We start from the raw sequence: 27,359 nt of genomic DNA on the forward strand, positions 1-27,359 counted from the left end.
AATTCGTCAGAGATCCAACAATTTTCACTGTCAGGTTTATTAGAAAGTTAGATTAGGGAGCAAGCTAGAGCAGAAAAGAAAAGAAAATGTAGAAATGCACTTTTTGACTACTTTCTACTGCTAAAATTAAAGCACCATCCCTGCAGTGTAATGTTTGAACACAAGGTGGCAGAGACAAACACATAGGGCGTGTTCTGCAGGCAAGAAGTTATTGAAAAATCTTCCAACAGTAAAATGCGCATTTATGTTGGGGTATTATTTCTTTACCTCACCAAAAACATTAGCTTACACGTCTGCTGACACAATTCAGGGTTTATAATTGTGTTTTTTGACAGAGATCAGCAGACAGATGTGATTCCTGCAGATTCACCTGGATATACAACTCTCAACATTTTCATATCGTCCCTCACCTGATGTTTTCAAGGTTAAACACATTCAGTGACCTTTATAGGTGCCTTTTGAAAAGTTTTCTAAAGTTATCCCCTACTCCCACCTGTCTGGCAGGGCTTCAAGCAGGAGCACATCGTCCTCCCTTTATTTTCTTGAAGTCTTATGACAACCGAAATCTCTCTTCAGCATGGAGGAGGCAGAAGGATGTTGGCTGGAAATGTGGTAATGTAGTATAACGTAGTTAACAAATCACGCATTTAGGTTGTAAAAAAAAAAAAAAAACCGGTAATTCGTTTTATTTATTTTTCACATCAAACAAAAAATATGATTCGAAGTAGCTATTCTAAAATATTCTTTATTTTATTCTGAAATGTCATAATTTTATATTTTTATGATTTAATTAATGACTAGCTTTTCATCAACTCGTGAACTCCCCAGTTTCCTTATGAACCCCCAGTGGTTCACAAACCTCAGTCCTTGTCCAATATTTCCCAGCCTACTGCTCTGATATTGGTTGAGATTGTTGCATGATCTGATCACATTTGAGCAGTGATTCATGGAGACATCACCCAAAATTGTCTCTGCTTGTGCAAGCGGTAAAATTGGTGTGACAAGACTTTTGCTTGGATAATTAGCTTGAATTTCTTGTTTTGTACTGTTTAATTTACACCAAACCAGCATGTTTGAGCGTAGTCCAAACCCTGGGGATTTTTATTCTTGGTTATAGAACAAGTCTTCACACTTCTTGCTTTGCTAATAGATCAGCTCATGAATGAGCATAAGATCTGATTGATTGACTGATGACATAAGTGCATTTGGGGATTTATTTGTGTGCCTCTTAAAGAGTCAAAGTGAGGAGTTTAGAGTATTAGTGACACTGGAAAGCTTAATCTCCTACTGTAGTTCCCCTAAACCCATTACAGAAGCCTATATAATCCTTGCCTTCAGTCCAGTTCAGTGCATCCACCTTAAAGTTTTGGACTTCTATATAAATAAAACCACAGGGACTCATTAGAAGTCACTTTTAGCAAGACAGGATTTGCTAAGCAAGTTAATGAAAGCTGTTTTTAGGAATTTACCTAAAAACGAAAACAAACATTGTCAAACAAAGTCATTTAGAAATATCGAACCATTTTTTAAATCTTTATTCCATTTTGAAAGCATCTGAGACACATCATTAACATCAACTCTCAAACTTTCTACAGGTCAGATCAATACAATCAGCCACGAATGGGAGGAGAGGGGAGGTTGGTGCTTGGAGGAATCTGTTTAAGCTTCACAGGGGGGTAGAGAAGGGAAGAAACACAAATATGGTCTCTGCTGCCAAACCCCATCATTTAGTCCAGTGCCATGAGCTGCAGGGAATGCTGGGAAGGTGGAGGACTCAGTGCAGTAAAACACTAAAAACAAACAGAATACAGAGAATCATACATTTCAAATGAAGATGAAAAATTATGAAGACAATCATAAAACAGAGCAGAACAAATGTGCTAAAGATTAAATTAATAGCCAATAAAATCATAAAATTAAGAATATTAAAAAACAAATTCCAGTTGACATAGTTTCACTTGATACAACAACATAAACATTTTTGGAGTGAATTAGTTAGTAATGAAGTAACACTGACTTTTTAAAAAGGTTGAGGTTGACTACACTACAATTAATTTGATCTAAAATAATCTAAAATAATTGTCAAGTTAACAAACATTTTAAGGCAGTGAAGTAAAGTAAACTTGACTAATTCTTTAAAAGTGAAATTTAAACAAAATTGTAATTTTTTAAAAATAATTTAACATTATAGTCTATGTTGGACATTTATTCTTGAATACTTTATTTCCCCCATTACATTTAATTTAAATTTGCCAAGATACAGTACTCTAACTTATCTTTAACAAAACTAATTATTTCATGAAATCAGTTTATTCTTCAGCTAATCTCAAAATTATTATAAATATCAGCCAATTATCGGTTATAACCCATAACATGGAAACAATGTTTTTGTTGTTGTTATTGTTATATATATATATATATATATATATATATATATATATATATATATATATATATATATATATATATATAGATCTGTGCATCCTTAATTATTAGACCATTCCCAACTAAATTGAAATAATGATCAGTCAGCCATATTCACATATTTAGAAAAGAAAACATAGTACATAATGTATCTGCTGATCTGACATAAATAAAATACTCATCTGATCAAGTAAAGGGAAATGAAGCAAGTGAATGCGCTTTACTTTTCCTGCATGTTGAGCTCATCATGACGCCTCAGCATTGCTCTTCACACAGGCAGCAAACGCCTCCATTAGCTCCTTACACGCTTCCTCGCCATTCTCCTTTACACTGTAGCACACAGGAAACACGCTCATTTACGTCAACACACACACAGGCTGATTCACATCAACATATCACATATACAACACAAAAATTCAGATTTGTCCCTCTGAAGCATGCAAGACTTCATGATCAAGCATCAAAGGTTCTGTATTACACACTATAAAGAAATTACAAAACTTTGGTTGTGTCTTTTGTTTCTGCAAAGTCGTATAAAATGTGCACTCATGAGAGGCTGGATTCTGCTGCGACTGAATGAGACAGTATGTATGCATTTGTACGAGTGAGATTATCTGAGCCTCTCCACACCAAACAACGGCAGACACTGACACACTGCATTAGAGTGATGGAGCGAAAACAAGGCTAGGAATGACAGCGCAAAGGGGGGAAAGAGATGCAAAGCGAGGGAGGCGGATAATCCAGCTGAACCAGTGAAAGATAAAGCCCTAGAATAACGTGACAAAGCAAGCAGGTAATGGAAAAGAGAGATGCCTCCTGCTAAAAGAGGGAGATGTCGTGACTTATGAGGAAAATAGCCCCTCCCCCGGAGAGAAAATGATTTTAGTCTCTCCCTCCCCCACAGATCATCTGCTGCATCTCGCCTGCTGACATGAGCATGCTCTTCCTCGCTTTCTGTCTTTTCTCAGAGAGCGGTGATGTAACACACAGCTGGTCGATTTAAATATAAAGCGCCATATGCAGACTGGTTCAGATGAGCAACGTGATGTTGGTGTGAGGATGTATGAGGGGATTTCACTAGCCAAGGGCATTTCCTCTTCATAGGCAGGCATTTTAATACTAATACTAGATTCAGAGAGAAGACGTGCAAAGGGAGAACGGACCATTGTGAAGCACAAGACTAACTGACAAAAAACAATCAGGGTCAGATTATGTGTTTATCCTCAACAACCAGTAATTAGAGATCACAAAACCATTTCTAGTCAACTGGAAAACCACCCTCTTTTGGGCTCAAAGAATATGGTCCATTTAAAAGCTAGTTTGTTTTCAAAAGGTGATGAATTTCTGGAAAACTGTCATATGAACCAGAGCATGGGTGTGTTTAAAGACCTTTTGATTTGGGAGACAAATGTTGAAACACTATATCTGTGGTGTAAAATTGGTGGCAAAAGCACAGTCATTTTAAAAGCTAGTGTTATGGATAGTTCATTATTTACTCACTCTCACCTTGTCCACTAAATTGTATGAATTTATTTCTTTTGTGGAATATAAAATATTTTTTTGTCCAATGTTTGGTTACCAACATTCTTCCCTACATTATCATTTGTGACCATGGACCACAAAACCAGTCATAAGGGTCAATTTGTCGAAATAGAGATTTATGCATCATCTGAAAGCTGAATAAATAAGTTTCCATTTATTTATGGTTTGTTATCATATGACAATATTTGATATAACTATTTGAAAATCTGGAATCCTGGGAGAAAAAAAAAATCTAAATATTGAGAAAATCGCCTTTAAAGTTGTCCAAATGAAGTTCTTAGCAATACATATTACTAATCGAAAAAATAAGTTTTTATATATTAACAGTAGGAAATGTACAAAATATCTTCATGGAGCATGATCTGTACTTAATGTCCTAATGATTTTTGGCATAAAAGAAATACCTAAGATTTCCAGGGTCACATATGTGTTCTGCAGAAGAAATGGTTTGTAATGACATGAGTAAACAATGACTGAATTTTCATTTTTTGGCGTGAACTATAGATAAATTGATCTTAAAATGTGCATTAAATGAACCAAACCATATTTATTACCAATCAAATATTGAAATCTGTCAGTCTTGGAGGTGTGAAATTAGACTGATACCAAAAAGTATCCCAAAATGAAGACTGAATAATTCACATTATGGCCAGTCCTCCACATATATAATGCAAAAGGAAAAAGGGCACAGCTCAGGAGTGCTCTGATCTTAAACTCAGCAAATAGGAAATAATTTTACTTGACCCAAAGAATAATTCAACTGGAATCTAATAAATACTGGATCCATATGGAATTGATTTATTTCCACATGGAGCTCCTGTAAAAAAGCAATCTTATGCTGATAAAGCAGATGCTTCTGTTTATTGATAGATTGAGTAACACTGCTTACCCTGAGGGCTTCTACAAAACTAGAACAATGCATTCCATCCGCTACAAGAGCAGGCATGCTAACACAAATGAGAGGGAAAAATCAGCTTAAAGTGTAAAAGATTAATTTGTGATTTACATTTACATTCTTAAAAAGGACACCTTATAGGACCCAATGGCGGTACGTTAACTCTGAGGCTGATGTTCAGTCACAGACTTTGAAACCATACAAAATGGAGAACATCTCAAGGTCATAAGGGCAGAAATTGTACACTGTCCCACAATAAGCAGGCATATGCATTCTCCTAGTGAATAACTGCTAGATTGTGGGGTTAATCTTATTCTGGGTTTAAAGCCCAGGACTGATGAATGAATCCCCTTTGTGGACTAGCATGACAAAAAAAAACAGACAAAATGGCCACTGTGACATGCTTAGACCAGGTATAAAGTGATCCAGTCAATAGAACACACTGTTTAATGAATGACACACACACACACACACACACACATCTATGCATTACCATGTACGAGGGCACTATAATTACCAATGTGGTGTACGTTACTTAAGGTCGCCTTCTGTAAAGTTAAACATTCAGCTAGTCAGCAACACATGCAAGTTGCTGGTCAAAATGGTCACATAAAGGTCAATGAGAAACTGACTTGCTTACATCGTTTAACTGGTAACAGTTCTGCCATTCTCCCATCAGTCTTCACTGTGTCTGTCCCTGCAGCGTCCCAGCCTCGATTTGTCATTTTGAGCGGTGACTGCTCATATGAGAGGAAACTATTAATAAAGATGCACCTTTTCTCCATTTTTCACTGCCCCCCTTAAATCCATTTTGGATTACAGTGGATTTTGTTGGTTTTATATCCGCTAAAGCAGTGTCCCACATACCAGAATGTTTTAGATGTCTCTCTAATTAAAACACCTGATTCATCTTATCAGCTTTTTGGTGTGTTGAACAAGGGGACATCTGAAATATCTTGCAAGGTGGGTCTCAAAGACTGGAGTTGAGAAGCACTGCTGTAAATGAAGGTGACTGTGATGGCCATTGCTTCAGATGAAACAGTGACACATTATTCAACCAAATTCTCACCCCCACACACCCTTTCCCTATCTAGTCCTTGCACACCAAAGGTCAGCGTATGTGCAACCTTATCTCCTTTCTCATGCTGCCCAGGCCTGTCGACACTACAAACACCAAAAGCAGCCAGTCTACATTTTTTAGGCTGTTGTGGGGACTAGGGTCAAAATACAGCTTGAGCAATGGCTGGTGTCAGTGGTCAAGAGAGAGGGAACACAATGAAACCCTACATAGGAGGAAGGACATCGTATGCATACTGCATGAATGTTCTTTACTGTTCACAATCTCCTTCATTTGCAGGATATAAAACCAGCAAAACCCATTAGTGGGAGGGCAGGGAAAACCGGAGAAAAGGTTCACCTGTAAATATCAGTGATTTGCTCTCATTTAAGTGGTCAAAACTCAAAGTGAAAAGCGAGGCCAGGGAAGCTGCAGGGACAGAAATGGCGAAAACCGAGAGGGGAAATCAGGGATGGCAGGACAAGCAGGAGGAAAATCATGACGTAGACACATTCCCAACAGCCAATCAGCCGTGAGGAAGAACTGAAGTTGAAGAAAAACCCCAGAATGCTCTTAATGAGCGGCCCCACTGCTGCTGCCAACTCGCATCAAACGGACACCAATCAAACCATTTACAAAACTCACTAAGCTTAATTAAGTTACATCTTATTAAAAACACCGGATCCCTTTGCACGAATCTTCCACCTCATATTCGGCACAAGGTCCTTTCTTCCCTCCATTTTGGATCGCCATCACGATGCAGTATTTACACTGTGTATCATAATTCTATTGAATATGACCAATATTAACTAATTAAGAATAATAATAAATCTGTGTGGAAATAAATCCACATTTTGGAGTATGAGAATTTAATAAATTTTAATTCGGTCTATATAGAGTTGCAACGGACCGGTATTATGGACCATACACCATCCAGTCACTTACCATTTGTCTAGATCTGCCTTGATGGCCACACAGGGTACTGGGACAGGGGTCTCGGCAGGAGCTGCAGTCTCTGAGTCAGACATGGTTCTGTGGTGTTGGTGTGATCCGTGCACTCCTGTGGTTGCATGTGCAAGAGAAAAAGAGAGAATGGAGAGTTAGAGTTGGCCAGAGGGAGGGGTAGTGTACATAGTACACGGAGGAGGAAGGAGGGGGGAACGTGAGAGGGCACATATGTACATGAGCAAGAGATCAAACAGTGATCGGGTTCAACCTTATTCAGCAAAACAAATAAAAAAAAACTTTAATAAAAACATTTTGAAAGAATGGTACTTCATATGCAAAAAGCAAATAATTGTGCTTTTTTTTCTGCACCTAAAGCAACAATGTGTAATGAAGTGTGCTGAGCCAATGGAAAGTATGCAGAGAAACTTAACTTGCATTCAGACACAGAAAAGCTGCACTACTTCTTGTGTGATATCACGGACTGTGCATGGGCGCCCACTAATGGCAACATGTTTTCATGACGTGCACCAATTTACACTTTTTCTTTCTTTGTTAATCATATTTATTTTCATCTAAAAGCAGTCTCATTTAAATTGCATACAATTTCCTTTCTTATTTAATTTTTTCTTAAAGATTTAAATGAATATAGCCACTAGTACACTGGAATAAATACGAGATTAAAAAAAATCCTTCCCTTATTCCTTTATTCCTTTCCTTTCTAGTTTGTACTTATCTGAACAATACCTGAAACTTGGTATTACAAGCACTTCCTGTGTCTGTTTGAATCGCTTTATGTAATCCCTAAATGTAAGCCACTTGGATAAAAGCATCTGCAAAATGACTAAATGTGAGTGTAAAATCGAGATATATGAATAAATGTAAAATGGTTATGAAAACATAAAAATGAACACATTTGACAACTTTCCTCTGCCTTTATAACTTTACCTTTAAACTTAATTTTTTATTGTGAATTGTGCTCTACATTCACTATCCCATCCCTCTAAATGGATGTCATATAGATCATTAAAATTAGTGCCGTCAAAAGATTAATCGCGGTTAATTGCGTCCAAAATAAGTTTTTGTTTACACAGTATATGTGTGTGTGTGTGTGTGTGTGTGTGTGTGTATACTGTGTATATTTATTAAGTATATAAATACACACACATGCATGTATAAGAAAAATTTTATATTTTATATTAAATATATTTATATGTGATATAAATTATATGAATATAAATATGATGTAATTAAGCATATTTTTCAAAATAAAATATGTATCTTTATATATAAAAAATGTATTATACACTACACACACATAGGCTATATTGTGTAAACAAAAACGTTTTTTATTCACATTTTGGATTTTTAATTGCGATTAATCGTTTGACAGCACTAATTAAAATACAATAAGCTATTTCTATATGAATAAAGTTTCAATATGAAGTAATATTCCATCTCTCAGCTATATGGTGTTCAGACCAGCCGGACTAAGCTAAATCAAGCAAATCCATTTGGCTTTTAATAGTTTTGATGGCAGAAAGAGGGCTACATTTGAATCAAAAATAGTGGTCACTTGATATAGGTTTTAATACAGTAACCTGTTTACATTTAGGTTTTCGAGAGAAAACTGAATAAAAAACAAGATACAACATACTGTTATTCTACGGCAGATAAGATTATTGCATTGCTCACCCACCCCTCATCTGTTCAAACAGTTTTACCCTTTCACAAAGTTAAAAGTAGTCTATTAGACTATAGACTATAAATCAGAAATTTAACTTTAAAAAGCAATATGTCTAATCACTTCACTGTTGGTTAATTTAAATTTAAAAAAAAGTCCAAATTACAGTTGGATACATAATAATACACTGAAATTCCGCGGGACTAAAGTAGCCTAAGTGCAAGTTTTACAGTTTTAATTGAAATATTTATAATCATTTTTGTAACCTTTTTATTGCTGCAGTTTATTTTTAGTGTTTTGTATTTTTATTACACTTTTTCCTCTTTTATTGTTTATGTTCTCTAAGTAAACAAAATTATTATTATCAAGGCTAAAATGGCTTTATCATTAAATTAAAATTCGTAAATGTACCTATCTTTGTATTAGCCTAGCCTATTCGATTGTGTCCGAGAGCATGTGGATACGTATAACTGCAACAAAAGCAGCTGTTACTTTCTCAAGATCTGAAACTTTTGCGGATCTCTGCATCAACACACCTCCACAACGGTTACTTAAAAAGTTAAGCATTGCAACGTGTTGTTTGGTATTGTTCCTTGAATTATAATGATTAAAAAAAAATACCCGACTGTCTAACTCAAGATGTTACGCGATTAAAGCTGTAGGAACAAATGACTGAAAGCAGCGCGCGCATCTGGAAATGACGGAGGTATTTAACGGAGACCTTCAGACAAGAACGTCCTGTTTTCTAAACAATCAACCCAAAATCCATATGCATCTGCACTGCTGCCAACGAGCTAAAGTGCAGATAATTACATTAGCATGAAATGTCAAGCAATTACTTTACCTGGGTCTGCAGTCCGGAAAGATCTGGCGAGATTTACCTGGAAAACAAAATGAATATTTTTGAACTGGAACGCTACTAGATCCACGCCTCCTTCTCCATGAGTCTTGAGGGAGGAGAAACGACCCAATGCACATGCATACAATGTTATTCTCTCTGTAATTAGACTATAAGGTTGTTTATTGGATAAGTCGCCCTTATGACAGAGTTATTAGGAGTTGGTCAAATGAAATTATAAAAAGTATAGATTCGTCGAAATAGGCTAAATGTAAAATGTTTAAGTTCCCAAAATATATAAAATATATGAGAAGTTTTGGAAAGACTAAAGCCAATTTCGAGGTAACAGAATGAATCCTTACAAAAAGTAACTATGGCCAGAAATACTAATCCATGGCAACCAAAAAATTGGTTTTGCTGTATAACCATAATTTAACAATGTTTTTGTAGTGAGATGGTAATCAGTACGCCAAAAAACATGGTTACAACACTTTTACTACAAAAAAAAATAAAAAAAGAGAAAACGTCATATTTCATAACGAAATAAATTAATGATAAACCCATTAAACAAAATGTTACAAAAGGCCTGTTATTTCAAAGTCTTATAAGGTCACACACTGTAACTAACTATTGAGTCTGAAAACATAAAAGGAACAGGAAACTTTCATAAGAATTGGACTCAGCCAACACATTCAGAAATAAATAAACAAGGAAAGAACAGAAAAGAAACAAAAGGGTTCAAATGCTCTCAGTTCACAGCAGGTGATGACAAATGAGTGTTTCCTCGTTGCTGGAGGAAGAGGGTCACAAGTGAAGACTTTTTTAAATGGCATGTGGCTGTAAGAGCGTATAGAATGGGTACACAACCTCCATAAAAAGAAAAAAAAGCTGGGAAAATCAACTTGCACCCTTCACAACTGGCCCATTTCCTCTTTGAACTGGCACTAGTACTGAACACCAAAAGGCCATTTTATTAGCTTAAATCCAACAATTTGTGTGTGTGTGTGTGTGTGTGTGTGTGTGTGTATGAGGGTGGGTGGGTGAGTGTAAACGATCTTTTTGACACTGCTGGTTGTGCACTCTATTAGAATCAGTTCATTTTTCCATTCAGACATCACAATTTTTTTTAAATAAAAACATTTTAGAAGAAAAAACAAATAATCACAAATAACCATCACTACATTTAAAAGTTAAACAGAAGAAATAATGTTTTACATATATTTAACTGGTACATCATCTGACCTCTGATCATCTGATTTTTGCCCTCGTGTTCTGTATCTACTCAGACAGCTTATAAACATTGATCAGCCAAACCCCCACATCAATGTTTTTCATCAGTTTCAGGATTTAACTAATACACCTAGAGTGCAAGACATTACATATGCAAATGAGAGGACCAAGAAGAGCAGGCCTATATAATGGGAAGAAAATGACAGAGAGCTCAAGAGAGGAAATCAGACTGCAAAGATTCAACCAAGATCTGTTAAAACCAGTTAAAAATGACTCAAGGATCTAGACTGTACTTTGCAGGTAAGCAAAGTTCCCTGCAACATTTTACACTTTACCTCTCCTCCCTCCTTCTCTACATCCCCTTTACCATTTTCTGTTCATGCTTACTGGACTTCAGATGACCCTAATGTTATTTTTGAAGGGTTTCTTTTTCTTTTTGCATTTCAGTGGCTGTTCTGATGTGTGCGTTTGTCTCCATCAACGGTGTCGGTCTGAATGATTTACTGGAGCGAGCCTCTCAACTCTCAGACAAACTTCACTCTCTCAGCACCTCTCTCACTAATGACCTGGTCAGTACCAAACACCCTGGTGTCGTATGCCCACTCACTGGCTTATTCGCAATATATGACTTCAGTTCTATCCAAACAGGTATTTATTTCATTGACTTGGTGTTGCTTGTTTAATATTAACATTGCTTTCCTCCTCAGGATTCTCACTTTCCTCCGGTTGGAAGGGTAATGATGCCCCGTCCGTCGATGTGCCACACATCCTCCCTTCAGATTCCCAATGACAAAGACCAAGCCCTGAAAGTCCCGGTAAGAGCATGCTTTACTGCATCCATCCTCATCTCTATCAAATGTAAAAAACTTTCTCCTGCACTCTCAGAAAAAAAGGTGTGACAGCTGTCACTCAGGTTGATACCTTTTCAAAAGGTACACTTTTTTATCCTTTGTATCTCTGTAGTATGTACACTTTAGGTACTAATATGTACCTTTAAGGTAACAATATGGATGCTTTAGGTTCAAAGGTTAACCTTTTGAAAAGGGATCACCACAGTAACAGCTTTCACACTTTCATTTCTGAGAGTGTTCTTATAAATACAAATGTTATATATATAGATAGATAGATATAGATATATATATATATAATTTAAAAACAAAAATAAAGATGCATTTTTATTGTATAAAATATATTATTAAATTGTTGTAACTGTAATACTTTATATACAACAATATATACAAAAATACATCATTTAAAAAATGTGTACTATATTGTATCTATACATACTATAAATAATTTACAAAGCTTGTAAATGTTTGAAGTCCTAATAGAATTTTTTTTTTTCATTTAGAGTGTCTCAATCCAATGTGTTTTCAGAATATTTCACCCAAAAATAAAAATTCCTGTCATTTACACACCCTTGATCAAGACTTTCATCGATCTTCAAAACAAAAAAGAAGATTTTTAATGAAACATGAGAGATTTCTGTTCCTCTATTGAACGTCCGTACTACCAAAACTTTGACACTTCAGAACATTTATAAAGACATTGAAAAAAGAAATCTATACAAATCCAGCTGTTTAATCTGATTAAGTCCTCTGGAAAGACATCGTCACTTTCCATGATGAATAGATTTAATTTAGGTTTTTATTCACATATGAGCATTGATCAAAACACATACATAGAGCGCATTAATATGATACATCTGAACTCAATACTAGCCAATACTACTCAATACTACCATCTCAATACTCACTGGTTCTTGAAGAATTACAAACATGCTTTCGTGAAACTTCATTGGTTCGACAATCTTATGGACTTGAAACCAGATTAATTTACTTTTTTTGTTTTTAGGTGAACTAAACTTTTAATGTGCAGTGTCTGTTATCTCCCACTTGTGGTCACAATCGTAGTTAAAGGCAAAACAGACACGCGGTGTATGAAGTTTTATCTTATTGTGTGTGAAGGAGGATGAGCTGCTGTCTCTGGCTCGTTCTCTGCTGCTGGCGTGGTCCGATCCCCTTGCCCTTCTGTCCTCTGAGGCGTCCAGCCTGGCACATCCAGAAAGCAACACCATTGACAGCAAGACCAAAGAGCTGCAGGACAACATCAACAGCCTGGGAGCAGGTCTGGAGCACGTCTTTAACAAGGTGATTGTACTTGAGAGAACAGCTCACAGTGTGTATATTGTGAATGATGACTGTAGGAGGGCAGTATGAAGTAAAACTGAATGGTGTTTGGATAAAACCCTTGAAGGAATTCTTTTTACGTCTGTGTTTTCTTCTCGACAGATGGACTCAACTTCAGACAACCTGTCCTCTCTCCCTTTTTACATCAACAGCCTCGGCCAGGATAAAACCTCCCGACTTGTCAATTTCCATTTCCTGCTGTCCTGTTTCCGCAGGGACTCTCACAAAATTGACAGTTTCCTCAAAGTTCTCCGCTGCCGGGCAGCCAAGAAGAGACCTGAGATGTGTTAGAGAGGAAATGCTGTGCTCTGCTTCTCTCAGTGTGCATGTGACGTTAAAATGGCAAAGCAGTGAGTGATCAGAAAAATCACTTCTTTTTAATATCCTAACAATTCATGCCCTTCATTTTTTGTTTCTAAGGTGTAGATTTTTGACTCACTTTCTTATATGTTTAAATAAATTGAATATTTTAAAAATAATAATTAAACAAAAGGCATTTGAATGGAATAAATTAAACATTTGTATGAAGAACACATGCCCAAAATGTATTTGAATGTTTGACCAGCTTGACAACATTTGTATGTTAGGTAAACTAATTTTATTTATTAAGGAAATTATGTTGTATCTTTAACCACCTTTAACATACGTTTCTGTAATGCAATATTTAAAGCCCTGCAGCAATATCAATACATTTCTTTCAAGCAGATTCATTGACTCTGACACTGAATACTTTATTTACAAATGTGGATAAGACTTGCCAATCACTGTTAGCACAGAAAGTGATTAAACCATATTGCTCTAAACTTGGGTGCTTCCTATACTGGGTAGCACTATAATAAGGCCATTTACATTGCAGTTCATAAATCTGCAACTTTAGGGAATAAAATCTGACTCAGAAATTTGGCACATCTAAACATTGCTCATATATAAGCCAAATAAAATTATCCTTTTTTAACTAATAGACTTATATCTTCTGAATGCAAAATCCAAACTTGACGAAATACACGTAGATACAAATAGACCAGAGGACATTCTGAGGATGCACATCTGAACAGGTCCTGTCAGATTCTGCTCATAAGGGGTGCTACAACTTGCAAGAATAGCATGTATTTCTGCAAACTGGTTTATCACATTTCTTATAAATTGAGATTCAAGAATTTGCAGTAAAGCACTTTATACTGAAAGAGATAAAGGGCAATTGAATCACATAATCATGCACATATTGGTGCTTGGACCTTGATGATTAAATGTTTTGTTGTTGTTGTTTTCCTATTTTTCATTACATTTATTGTAGCAGTTGTGGTTGCATTGTATAGCACTGAGATCAATTTGTTGTTTCATAATGAGAAACAAGAAACGTTGATGTGACACAACACACCATATTTCCCCGATGTCATAAAAACCAATGAAATATGAAACACAAAACAAAGACCTGCTGAATCTATTGAGTTCCAGTGTATGGGGCTCTTGAGAAACCTGTGGAGAGTTTGTGACATCTTCAGACGGAGGTGGAGCATCCAGTCAGAGTATAAATGTGCTGCTCAGTCATCAAGCACTTTCATTATAGCAGAAAAAGCAGAGCACAGAGACTAAAAGGTACTGTAATATCTTTTATAGAAAAAGCTATGAAGAACATTGTAAAGATAAATTACTTTTTAACTTTGAATACTTGTTCAGCAGCAGGCTACATATTAATTCGGACTTGCAAATATGTTAATTATTTTTCTTTGTCAGTGAAAGGCTGGACATGGAGGAGCTGATAATTATTCTGTTGGGAAAGCAAGGAGAAGGGAAAAGTGCATCAGGAAACACTCTTCTGGGTTGCCCTGCATTTAAACTATTAACTAATAAACTATTATCTTGTGTATTACATTGTTTTTATAATATATATATATTATATATATGAATGAATTGCCTATATATATATATATATATATATATATATATATATATATATATATATATATATATAGGAATGAATTGCATTGTCCAAATACTGAATATATATATATATATATATATATATATATATATATATATATATATAGAAATGAATTGCATTGTCCAAATACTGAATATATATATATATATATATATATAGGAATGAATTGCATTGTCCAAATACTGAATATATATATATATATATATATATATATATATATATAAATGAATTGCATTGTCCAAATACTGAATATATATATATATATATATATATATATAGGAATGAATTGCATTGTCCAAATATTCTGAATTCTCACATTTTTATTGCCTTATATTTTTTCCAAATAATCCCTAAACAGAAGATTCAAAAATGCACATTATCAAATATTTCAGTTTATTATCGTTTTAGATTAGATTTCACTCAACTTTATTGTCATTGCACTTGTAAGGTACAAGACAATGAAATGCAGTTAGCATCTAACCAGAAGTGCAATAAGCAGTACGTACAGGATATACAGTGTCTACAATGTTACAAATGTACAATAAATATACAGATAAGGCAGTACTATGGACATAATTTACAGATTTTAAAAAAATACTCACACATACAGTGCAATAAACTAAATTAAAATGCATCCTTAGTTTTCACTATACATAAGTGTTTCATATAACTAAACATTTATTCCCGTCGTCATACTATATTGTCAAACCATATGTCTATCATTTAATCAAATTGATCTTAATGTTTAATCAATTAATCATTTGGTACATTTCTTGAAATTTGGTATGCAATTTCAAACAGATAATCTGTAATAAAAGTATTTTTTGCTACCATAAGCCATTTATCTCAGATGATACACTCACACAATGTTCAAAGTTTGAACCCACTCAACATTTATGATCATAGAGCAGGATAAAGTACAAGAATGATGAAACAATCAATGATTGCACTCTAAAAAATGCTGGGTTTAAAACCCATTTCTGTGTTACTTGGCAACTAACCCACTGCAGTTATTGTACAGAAGACATGCTGGGTTAGTTTTTACATAACATGTTGGTTGTTTTCTTTAACTCCAATATTGCTTAAAATGTACTATATTGCTGGCTTAAAATTAGTGATGCACCGAAATGAAAATTCTGCACCGAAACCGAAACCGAAAATTTAGGATGCACTTGGCCGAAAACCGAAACTGAAGCCGAAAATGGCTTCTTTTAAAAACGTATATATATATTGCTTGGATTTAATGGATCTGAATTGAAAAATCACAATATAATAATCAAACTTTTATTAACAGTTACATAACAAAAATTAAAATATTTTAACAATAAATATAAATAATAATTATTCTTCAAGTTTTATGTTCCATCAAATAAAATAGTTTTTTAAAAATTGTGCAAAAAAAAATCCACAATTTTGGAGATTTTTGCAGAACAAATGCTACATATTGCAACTTTGGTGTCCTCTCATATAGGGCTGTCACTTTTGTGAAAAAAAATCCTGTTCGATTTTTGAGACATAGGCAAAGTGTTCATTGAATCGTTAGTAAATTGCCTATATTTGGCGTTGATCCGTTTTTCAACGCCAAATATAGGCAAATCCACCGACAACTAAACAGGCATTAGGGCGAACGTAAAGAGGGCGCTTGAGACGCGCACAAGTCAGCAATGTGGACTGCCATAACATCAATGAAAAACATTACTGAAGGCTACATTGATATTATGCACTAATAGGCTCTCTCTCTGTGTGTGTGTGTGTGTGTGTGTGTGTGTGTGTGTGTGTCTGTGTGTGTGTGTGTGTGTGTGTGTGTGTCAGAACCTGCAGTTGCTGTGTGACGCGCGTTCGCTGCGAGCGTATAGTGACGAGCTGGACGCGCTCCGAGAGAAGGCCGTTAAAATCGATTCCCTGTTTTCGTTTTCGAAACTTGTGTTGGTTGGTCCGATCGATTGTGCAGCTTTTGTGACAAGCTTTTTTTGATTGTGACAGCCCTTTGACATGCTTAATCTTTGATAGGCAGACGCGTGATAACAGCTCGACCGTGAGTGAAACCTAAGCGCTTGCGAACGGATGGGAGGGGCGGGTGACATTCATTTTCGGTTTACGTTTTCGGCTGTTTTTTTTTATTTTGGCCCGAAACCGATAATGCCATTTCGGCCGAAAATTTTCGGCGGCCGAAATTTCGGTGCACCCCTACTTAAAATGGGTTGAAAATGTTAAATCACACACATAATTACTGGAGGCAACAGTAATAATCAAAAGGTATTTATTAAGTAAGAACACCCATGGACAAAAATGTATGACAAATTTAATTTATTTGGGTGAATACAATATTGCATACATTGAAACTCATTTAACAAGTATTTAAAAAATATTACTACAGATTCTGTCATGCTGTATTGGCAGGAAACTGCCAACATTATGTTTTTAAAGCATTGCACATAACGATTCAGAGATTCCTGTTAACTCATTTAACTTTGTTACTAAATGCAAGATTTTTCATTAAACTGATTTAAATATGAGTGCAAAGCACGCTGTTACAAACACGCCAGGTTCCACCTCCACTCATTCACAACGCACGCCCTCACCTGAGTACTGAGCACATCCACCTGACCCTCATCATTACCTTATCACCTCGGCACCATAAATACCACACACACGCACTAAATCAGCGTCCGGTCTCGTTCACGACAAGGCCTTACCTGAATGCTAACTCAAAGGACTAACTCTTCCTCTACTTACCTCTCTCCAGCGATTCTCCGAAGATCAAGATCCCCAGTGTGCTTGTGTGTGGTACACCTCCCTCCTCTGACGTCTTCACCCAGCTCTCACGGATCCATTCAGCACTCTAGTGCAGCGGTTTCCTCCTACAATGCTCGCTGGTCCTGGAGATGCAACCCCACTTGTACCCCACTAGAGATCCAAGGTAGCCTTTGTAATTTCTCAACTGCAAGGTAAAGCACTACTGTGGGCAGATTCAATATGGACTCAAAATAACCCAGTTATCCAGTCTTATTCCAGCTTCATCGACCATTTCCGAGAAGTTTTTGGCAGACCAGTTTGTTCCACTTCAATAGAGAGCCCAGTGGAAAACCAATCCATCACCATCCCTACCTGCTACGCCCCCTTCAGTGATGTCTTCTGCCCCAAACGGGCTTCAAAGCTGCCTCCACACCGGCCGTGGGACTGTGCCATCGATCTGCTGCCGGGTGAACCAGTGCCTAAAGGAAGGATATACCCCCTATCCATTCCGGAGGAGAAGGCCATGGAGGAATACATCAAGGAGGCGCTGGCCCAGGGTTATATTCGTCCATCTACCTCCCCTGCTTCTTCGAGTTTCTTCTTTGTGGAGAAAAAGGACGGAGGTTTAAGACCATGCATTGATTATCGGGCTCTCAACAATATCACTGTCAAGTTCAGGTACCCACTTCCCCTCGTCCCAGCTGCCTTGGAACATCTCCGTGGTGCCACTGTTTTCACCAAGTTGGACCTCCACAGCGCCTATAACCTCATCCGGATACGAGAGGGAGACGAGTGGAAGACCGCCTTCATAACCCCTACTGGCCACTATGAATACTGCGTGATGCCGTATGGACTTGTTAACGCCCCCCTCCATCTACCAGGACTTCATCCACGAGGTGCTCCGGGAGTTCCTCCACAAGTTCGCCCTCGTCTACATAGATGACATCCTCATATACTCTCGGAGCCTGGCAGAACATCAACGCCACATTGCGGAGGTCCTGCAATGCCTGAGGGCCTTTCAACTCTATCTCAAGGCCGAAAAGTGCTCTTTCCATCAGCCCTCAGTGCAGTTCCTTGGATACAACATCAGCAGCAGTGGCATCCGGATGGATGAGGGGAAGGTACATGCCGTCAGAGATTGGCCCACTCCTACCACCATCAAAGAGTTACAACGGTTCCTTGGCTTTGCCAACTTCTATAGACGGTTTATCCAAAAGTTCAGTACCATCACCAGCCCTCTCACCAGTCTCCTCCGTAACAAACCCAAATCTCTCTCCTGCACTCCTGCCACCACAGAGGCCTTCCACACCCTCAAAGAGGCCTTTTTGACCGCCCCACTCCTGGTTCATCCCGACCCCGACCGACCCTTCGTCGTGGAAGTCGACGCTTCAACCACCGGAGTGGGAGCGGTCCTTTCTCAGCAGCAGGGGAATCCCAGTCGCCTCCACCCATGCGCCTTCTTCTCCCAGAAACTCAACCGGCAGAGGTCAACTATGATATCAGCAACCGGGAGTTGTTGGCCATCAAGTTGGCCTTAGAAGAATGGAGGCATTGGTTGGAGGGAGCCAAACACCCCTTTCTGGTCCTCACAGATCATAAAAACCTGGAGTATCTTCGAGTGGCCAAAAGATTAAATCCAAGACAAGCCCGCTGGGCATTATTCTTCACCCGCTTCCACTTTACCATCTCATATCGCCCAGGGGTGAAAAACGTAAAGGCTGATGCCCTGTCCCGGTGTCACGCCCCCGAAGAGAATCTTGAAGAACCAGAAACCATTCTTCCAGAAAAGGTCATCGTCTCTCCTATTACCTGGTCTGCTTAGACCCTTCCTCCTACCGATCCTATTACGAACACCCCGCCGGGTTGCCCACCGGGACATCAGTATATTCCCAGGACACGGCTCACTCCACTCATTCACTCCGCTCGCACATCTCTTGGCACTGGTCACCCGGGGGTCAATGAAACCCTCTCGTTGCTTAAGGAATGCTTCTGGTGGCCCAACATGACCTCGGATGTCAGGAGGTACGTGAACGGATGCACAAGCTGCGCCATATCCAAAAGCCCTCGCCATCTTCCATCAGGCAAACACCATCCTCTGCCCATTCCCAATCGCCCGTGGTCACACCTAGGGGTGGATTTCATTACCGATCTTCCTCCTTCAGATAATAATACCTGCATTCTTGTCATAGTGGATAGATTTTCTAAATCCTGTCGTCTTCTCCCCCTGAAGGGTCTGCCCACGGCCATGGAAACGGCCGAGCTGTTATTTAACCATGTCTTCAGGTACTTCGGCATCCCAGAGGATATCGTCTCGGACCGAGGTCCCCAGTTCAACTCCAGGGTATGGAAGGCTTTCCACTCACTCCTAGGTGTGGCCATCAGCCTGTCCTCCAGATACCATCGCCAGTCAAATGGTCAGACGGAGAGGAAGGTCCAGGAGATTGGACGCTTCCTCCGTACCTTCTGTCACGGCCACCAAAATTCCTGGAACCAGTTCCTTGGGTGGTCCAAGTACGCACAAAACTCCCTTCGTCAACCTACCACCGGACTCACTCCATTCCAGTGTGTACTCGGCTACCAACCTCCTCTATTCCCCTGTTCAGGTGAACCTTCCGGGAGAGCGAGAGGGTCTGGGACGCAGCACACCACCAACTCCAGCTGGCCTTACGCAGACGCAGAACGACAACTGACCTTCACCGATCTGAGGCCCCAATGTACCAACCCGGTCAGAAGGTCTGGCTGTCCACCTGGGACATCCGCCTGCGCCTGCCCATATCCATATATTATCCATATAATGCAAATCATGAATGACTGGAAAAATCTTAATTTGTTAAAAAAGACTAGGAAACCTAAAAAATATATAAAATATAAAATACTACAAATAATTTAATAATTAAATGTTTCATGGGGACTTTAAAGACAAAATACTATACAGGTAAAATGCAAAAAAAAAAAAACAATAATACATATATATTCAATGCTCCTTTGCACAACAAATGTATGTCTAAATGTTTTATGCAGTGCCTTCCAAATGTTTGGAAACATTATAATGTTGTGGACATTATCAGCATAAATGTTCATTCTTTGATGTAAATGCATTTAAGTAACTTTTAATTATCATTAAAGAGCCAGCAATATTGATTTTCTTTTCTTCTTTTTTTACATTATAACAATATATACACTTCAGTGTCAGGAAAAACGGGCTGGATTCAGTTGCAGGTTACACTGAGCTTTATTGAAAGCAGATAAGACAAGGCAGATGAGTATCGTTCCACAGTTTAGCTCGTTCGACAGCCGAATACCAGAGACATGAGAGCTGGAATCTTCTTGGAGTACTACATTCGTGAGAACAAGTGACAGAGCAAAACAGCAAAAGACACTGGAGCCTGAAGACAAAACAAGACAAGGTGAGTACACAGACCAGCTCGAGCTTTTGGTAAGAATTACAACAGTCAGGCCATGAACAGCGAAACACAGGGAATTATAAAGGGAAAAAATTAGAAGAGCATTGAGAACAGGTGGCAAACAATTAAGGTTAACAACGGAGAAACAAGGAGGGCGGGGAAAACTCAAATCAGGTGGACACAGAGAGCTGTCAAACCATCCAAACACACACTCACAACCCCAAAAGGCAGGTGATTAGCCCCAAACCCTGACATTCAGACCTTTGACTGCTGTGACACCTGATTACTGAAACTTTGCACATTATTTGTTATGATTAAGTTAATCAGTTATCGTACGGTGCATATGTGCAATATATCAATAAATATATCTGTGTTGTAAACTATAAGCATGTTTCCCACAAAACACCCAAAATATTCTTGTTCTGCTTTCTGAAGTATACAGCAAAGAATGGTTTCAAACAATCAATGCACTTTCAAATGTTCTGATAAGAACACTGATCCTTATATACTGGGAGTACATTACTAACCTAAACTGCTGCAAAACTAAAGTTATTGTAGTATCCTGCTGTTAGCCAGACATTTTATTCATGAAAAAAATGGTTATAGGGATTATAGGGTGAGTATAGGGTTTATCTATTCATTCATTCATTTATTGTTTCTTTGAGCTCATCATGACTTTTCTGAAAGTTAAATGCACGTAAGTAACTGATTTTACTGGACACTTCGAAAGGCTCTTGTGTCTCTTTGGAATTTTAAATTTGATTATATACATAGCCGTATAAAAACCTCTACATAGACTTGCCCGATGAAAAAAAAGCAGGAGGTGAATTTTTTAAATTAAAGGGGTCATATGATGCTTTTTTTAAAGATCATTATTTGGTGTATTTGGAGTAACAGAATATGTTGACATGCTTTAATGTTCAAAAAACACATTATTTTTCAAATACTGTACGTTATTGTAGGTCCTCTTTGCCCCACCTCTCTCAAACACCTTGTCCTTCCGACAAGCGCAGTCTGCTCTGATCGGCCAACTGACCCAGTGCATTGTGATTGGCCGATCACGGTAAGCACTTGTGGGAAATGTAATGCCCCGTTCCATAATCGTGAGCTTCATCTTTCAAAATAAATGTAAACAGTTAATTATGTCCTTAGTTTTACAATCAGTTCAAGCCTGAAAGGGGAACAGAGCCGCGTGACAGAGACAGTGATGAAGCTTCCGTTTTATGTCGTACCCAGTCTTCTCGTCTCCCGAGTTCCTCGCTTTCCGAGTTCCGGTTCCTGTTCCCTTCCTGTGCCTTCTTTGTTTGTTTGTTTGGACTGTTTTCTGGTTTTGACCCTGGCTTGTTTTGGATTACGTTTTGGATTACCCTAATAAAAACATACCTGCACTTGGATCTCTCTCTCCCTGTGTTTCACTGGGTCGCGATCGTCACAGTTATGTCCTCATAAGTCACCCTCTCCTTGTAATACCTGTGTCATACCCATGTCATTATACAGAGTTGTGTCCTGATATGTCACAAAAACACACCCACACACACACACACACACACTTGATGCGCAAAACTCAGCATTTGAACATTCAATAGCAAATAATTAAACTAACAACAAAACATAGCTAAGATTGTCAAAGCAGAGTCAGAATTACCTCCTCTCTGAGGTTCATGAAACCGTCGTCCATTAAATGCATTGCTGTTGTGTTGTAAGTAATCTTAAAGATTCCCAAATTATTCTACTTTCGGAAGGCCAAATAAAGTGCTTTTGCTTTCACCTAGATACACACAGCATCTCGCTGACATGGCTGTTTCAACACTAACTGCGGTTACTGAAACCACGCCTTCTTTCTTTGCGTGAACATTTGGGGCGACATTACGCAAATATTTCCACATAGTGACGTAGACATGTGGGGGTGTGTTTGAATAAGTCGTTTTAGGGGGCGTGGCAGAGTCTTAACTTTGATAAAGAATATCTCTTTTCATTTGAGAATTTAGTCTTTGCAACTTTACAGATCTTCTTAATACACCAAGAGCTTGTAACACTCCAAAGAGAAAGGAAAAATTGAAATCGCATCATATGACCCCTTTAATAGTCCTCTTCCTTTTATACACGCATTATAAAAAGTATCATCTTGATAACTCTTCAGACCTGGATGTTGACATTGCTATGAGTTGAACTTTGCAACCAAATGCAAGATCATTATACTGAGCGTGCTTGACAACAATAGGTATTTAGGCAATAAATCTAACCCCACTCACTATTTACTGTAAATCAAGTAATTCCAGTTCATCTTTCCATAAGATAACATTCACAGTAACATCCAACTCAGTGACTTGCATGTATCAATCTTTTGCTTTATCCATTTATTTTACCCATTTAGTAGTTGTGATTTACTCTTTACTCTATCCTTAACATACAGTAGATAACTCTTTAATAAATGGTTGACAAGTGTTCTCTTTGCATTAAGGTTCACATTCACAGATTATTAACATAACTCATTAATAAAGGGTTCTTTACACTGAGGTTCACAGGTAACTAATATTGGAATAAAAATGTCATTATTAATATATTAAATCTCTTAATATCTCAAATATCTTAAATTGATACCAAATCATGTTTGTGCACCCCCCACCGCCAACACAGAGCAGATTCTGGTAAGAAACATCATAAGAGAGGTGTCACGAGTCATGAGATATACTGTAAGTGAGAAAATCATAAATACATCACCTTTCAGTCTTGTTATAATACAATTTACAACACAAATATTATTGGAGAAAGAAAATTATCATTACATTGGCATTAACATGAGGGCAATAAGGATGTTAGCTATAACCCCACATTAACAGTAAATCAAGTTAAAAGAGAATGCCATGAATTCCCGTATCACACACTGACAAGATCAGATAACAATTAATAAAAGGATAATTACATAATTTTTATATTCTTTTTCCTTTAGAGCAAATTTATCAATTTCCTACGTTTTTTTTTTTTCAAAATCACACTTGTGAAACAAAATATTTTGCATTGCATGAACATCTACAAACAAACCTGCATCTCTTACTTCTTGTGTAGAAATTTGCTAAAAACGAATTGGTTTGGTTTTTGTTGGCTTTCAGTTTTTAGTTTAGACAATAATCTGTAAGACTGCCAAGATCTAAAAGGGGCTGGAACAAGGAAGTTCTTATAAGCTCTCTCATAGTCTCTCCTTAATACTCTTGTTCTAGGTCTCTATTAAACTGAGCCAAGATGACTGCACAGTTCTCAGGTATATGTTTATATATTTATATAATATATACATTTGTAATGTAATGCTGTAACATATTATTAATTTAGCTTTATTTTTGATCTCATCCATTAATGACTCACATTAATAATCTGATACTTTAATATTGTAATGTTATTTTTTCTTCAATAAGTATTTAGTCAATTAAATGTTTAGGAATTGTTTTATTTTCCTGACACTGCTTTAAAGGTCTATCATTTAGTCTAAGTACAAATACATTCTATTTTATTACATACTTATTTTTATTTTTTTGATACAACAGCATTTTATTTCTTGATCTTTAACCTCTTAAGACCCTGCGGCCTCATATGAGGACATTATATTTTTGTGAATTTCTCTGAGACATGGCACAGTTTTAAGTGGTGGTCTGGATGTCCTGTACAGAGCACATTCAGGGCTTTTCAGAGATACCAAATGATTGGATGTTTCACCATGACCACTCGCTCTCCTTGGTCATCAGAACGTCTGAAATTAATTTAGTGACATCCTTATGGAAATATGATAATATTTTGTAATTAATTTAATCTGTCTAATTTTTAAATTGTGTGTCATAAATCAACATCTCAGGAAAATGTTGTAGGGTTTCAAATCAAAATATGACTTTCTGATTTTATACTTGTGCTCATATAAGGACACCGGGACTAAAAGAATGTTTATTACGCATTTTGGGAGACATAACAAATTGACATGGAAAGAAATTATACTGCAATATTCTATGAAATATTATATATTATTATGAAAATCATTATTACATTTATCTTTTCATTACATGTAGCCCCAAAAACACATTAGTATGCACATTAGATTTAGTTTACATATATATACATTGTATATGATGAGAAAACCTGTTCACAGACATTTTACACACATTTTGCAGAAAGAAAAATTGTATATTGAATCATTCTAGTTGAGGATCTAAGTTTGGTTAAAAAAAAAATCTTGAAACCTTAAAATGCATTGTTGATTTAAAAAATCTATTGTTTTTGCCTATCCATGTTCATTCATGTCGTCTTATTATTTTTTTAAAGAAATTGAGTCCCGATGTCCTTTACCGAGGACATAGCATAACTTATGAATAAAATATCTTCTTCTTTTTTTTACATAATTTTTCATGCTCTAAACAATGGAAAGACATGGAAAAAACTAACTTTTTCCTTAAACTTTTTTTCTCGGGCCTTAGCAAAAGAAATTAGGATTGTGCTTATTGGCAAAACAGGCGTTGGGAAAAGTGCTGCTGGTAACACCATCCTTGGAAGAGATCATTTTCACAAAGCAGCAAGCTCTAAGTCTGTGACGAAGCAATGCAGTTTGGCCACCAGAGTTATTGATGGGTTAAAGATCACAGTTGTGGACACTCCAGGCTGGTGTGACACAGAGCTCTCCGAGGCTGAGCTCACAGAGGCCACGGTGAAATGCATCGACATGTCATACCCTGGTCCGCATGTCTTTCTTTTCATCCTGGCGATTGGCAATCGCTTCACAAACGAAGAGAAGCAAACAGTCCAGCAGCTACAGGAGATCTTTGGGGAAAGAGCTACAAGATACACATTGATTTTGTTCACAAAGGGGGATGCCCTAGAGGACACAACTTTTGAGGACTATCTGAGAGAGGCTACAGCAGATCTCAAAGCCTTAATTGACAAATGTGGAGGCCGATGCCATGTTTTCAACAATAAAGACAGAAACTATTTACAAGTGCCCCAACTCCTTAAAAAGATACAAGACATGGTTCAGGACAATGGTGGTGGATGCTACACCAACTCAACATACCAGCTACTGGAGCAATATAAGAGAAGAGAGGCTGAGCTACAACGGAAAGCTGAAGCTGCTAGAAGAGAGATGAGAGCCAGAGAGGCTGAGTTTCAAAGATTGATCGAACTCATGGAACAGAAGCAGCAGTGTTATGTGTTATCAATTAATAGAAACGAGAGGCAAGAGGAAGAAAGGATGCAGAAAGCATTGCGTGCCCAGGCTGCAGAACATCAAAAGTTGATGGAGCTAGAGAGGCAAAAACAGAGAGAAGAGCAGTTAAAACATGAGCAATACATGGAGAAGGAGAAGTTAAAGAGAAAAAATGAAGAGTCTCATCATAGACAGAGAATGGAGACGGAGAGGCAGAGGTTAGAAAAAGAAAAGCAAGAAATGTCAAAAACAATTCTTCAGCTGGAACAACAGAAGCAGAAGAGGGAGACTGAAATGCAAGAATTTTTAAGGGAAAAAGTTAGAAAAAAGAAACACTGTATTATTTCTTAAAAAAACTCTACTTAGACAATATTATTAGACATCTTAAGTTTCAAAGACTATTGAAAACATTAAAAATGTGATTGTAAATATTCTTCTGCAATAAATCTGAATAGTTCAGCTGTTAAATGTTTTTTCAAGATTTACCACCTAATAATTCATACATTTTTTAAGAGACATTCCTCATGAAAATTGATTTTGATACACATATATTTTTCACATATATATTACTTCAATAAATAAGTTGCCGGAAATTTCCAACATGATGAAAAGCTATCACAAAACATGAAAAAAATCCTACTGAAACCAATAATAATAATAATAATAATAATAATAATAATAATGGGGTAACATGTAATGAAAAGAACTGTACATTGTAAAAAATGAATCATGGGTCTCATGGGTAGTTTTCAATTAAAAAAATTAAGGTGATAATTAAAAATGATGTGTAAATTTTATTAAAGAATTTGTTATTCAGTAATGTGTAGAACTAATAAACTAATAAAACCAAGAGATTTGTTTTCCTCATTCTTTTAAAGGAAACTTAAGCAGTTTTTGGTGCTTGAATTGAGAAACTGATTAAACAAAAAAAAAAGAAGGAAAGAAGCCTACCTATTTATTTTAAGAGAATTAGCATAACTTGTGAATAACTTATGAATAAAATATCTTCTTTTTTTACATTATTTTTCATGCTCTAAACAATGGAAAGACATGAAAAAAACCAACTTTTTCCTTAAACTTTTTTTCTCGGGCCTTAGCAAAAGAAATTAGGATTGTGCTTATTGGCAAAACAGGCGTTGGGAAAAGTGCTGCTGGTAACACCATCCTTGGAAGAGATCATTTTCACAAAGCAGCAAGCTCTAAGTCTGTGACGAAGCAATGCAGTTTGGCCACCAGAGTTATTGATGGGTTAACGGTCACAGTTGTGGACACTCTAGGCTGGTGTGACACAGAG

The 27,359-nt window shown here is 37.1% G+C and overlaps 2 protein-coding genes and 1 long non-coding RNA gene across 3 annotated transcripts; 2 read left to right on the forward strand and 1 right to left on the reverse strand.

Annotated features, from left to right (window-relative positions):
* Positions 1–1,501: 1,501 nt before the first annotated feature.
* Positions 1,502–7,023, reverse strand: LOC132145637 (uncharacterized). Its single transcript, XR_009434497.1, has 3 exons — positions 6,864–7,023; positions 2,649–2,754; positions 1,502–1,790 (listed from the first exon to the last, which is right to left on the reverse strand). It is a non-coding gene; the product is annotated as an uncharacterized LOC132145637 (long non-coding RNA).
* A 3,749-nt stretch (positions 7,024–10,772) lies between these two features.
* LOC132118406 (prolactin) lies at positions 10,773–13,191 on the forward strand. Its single transcript, XM_059528270.1, has 5 exons — positions 10,773–10,915; positions 11,063–11,184; positions 11,323–11,430; positions 12,583–12,765; positions 12,907–13,191. Exons 1-5 carry the CDS (start codon positions 10,885–10,887, stop codon positions 13,093–13,095), a joined length of 633 nt encoding a protein of 210 aa, XP_059384253.1. The 5' UTR covers positions 10,773–10,884; the 3' UTR covers positions 13,096–13,191.
* Positions 13,192–24,126: 10,935 nt separating this feature from the next.
* LOC132132839 (GTPase IMAP family member 4-like) lies at positions 24,127–26,416 on the forward strand. The gene is made up of 2 exons (XM_059545775.1): positions 24,127–24,145; positions 25,344–26,416. Exons 1-2 carry the CDS (start codon positions 24,127–24,129, stop codon positions 26,414–26,416), a joined length of 1,092 nt encoding a protein of 363 aa, XP_059401758.1.
* Positions 26,417–27,359: the final 943 nt, after the last annotated feature.

Source organism: Carassius carassius, chromosome 1 (genome assembly GCF_963082965.1).
Source record: "Carassius carassius chromosome 1, fCarCar2.1, whole genome shotgun sequence".
NCBI classification, from domain to species: domain Eukaryota; kingdom Metazoa; phylum Chordata; class Actinopteri; order Cypriniformes; family Cyprinidae; genus Carassius; species Carassius carassius.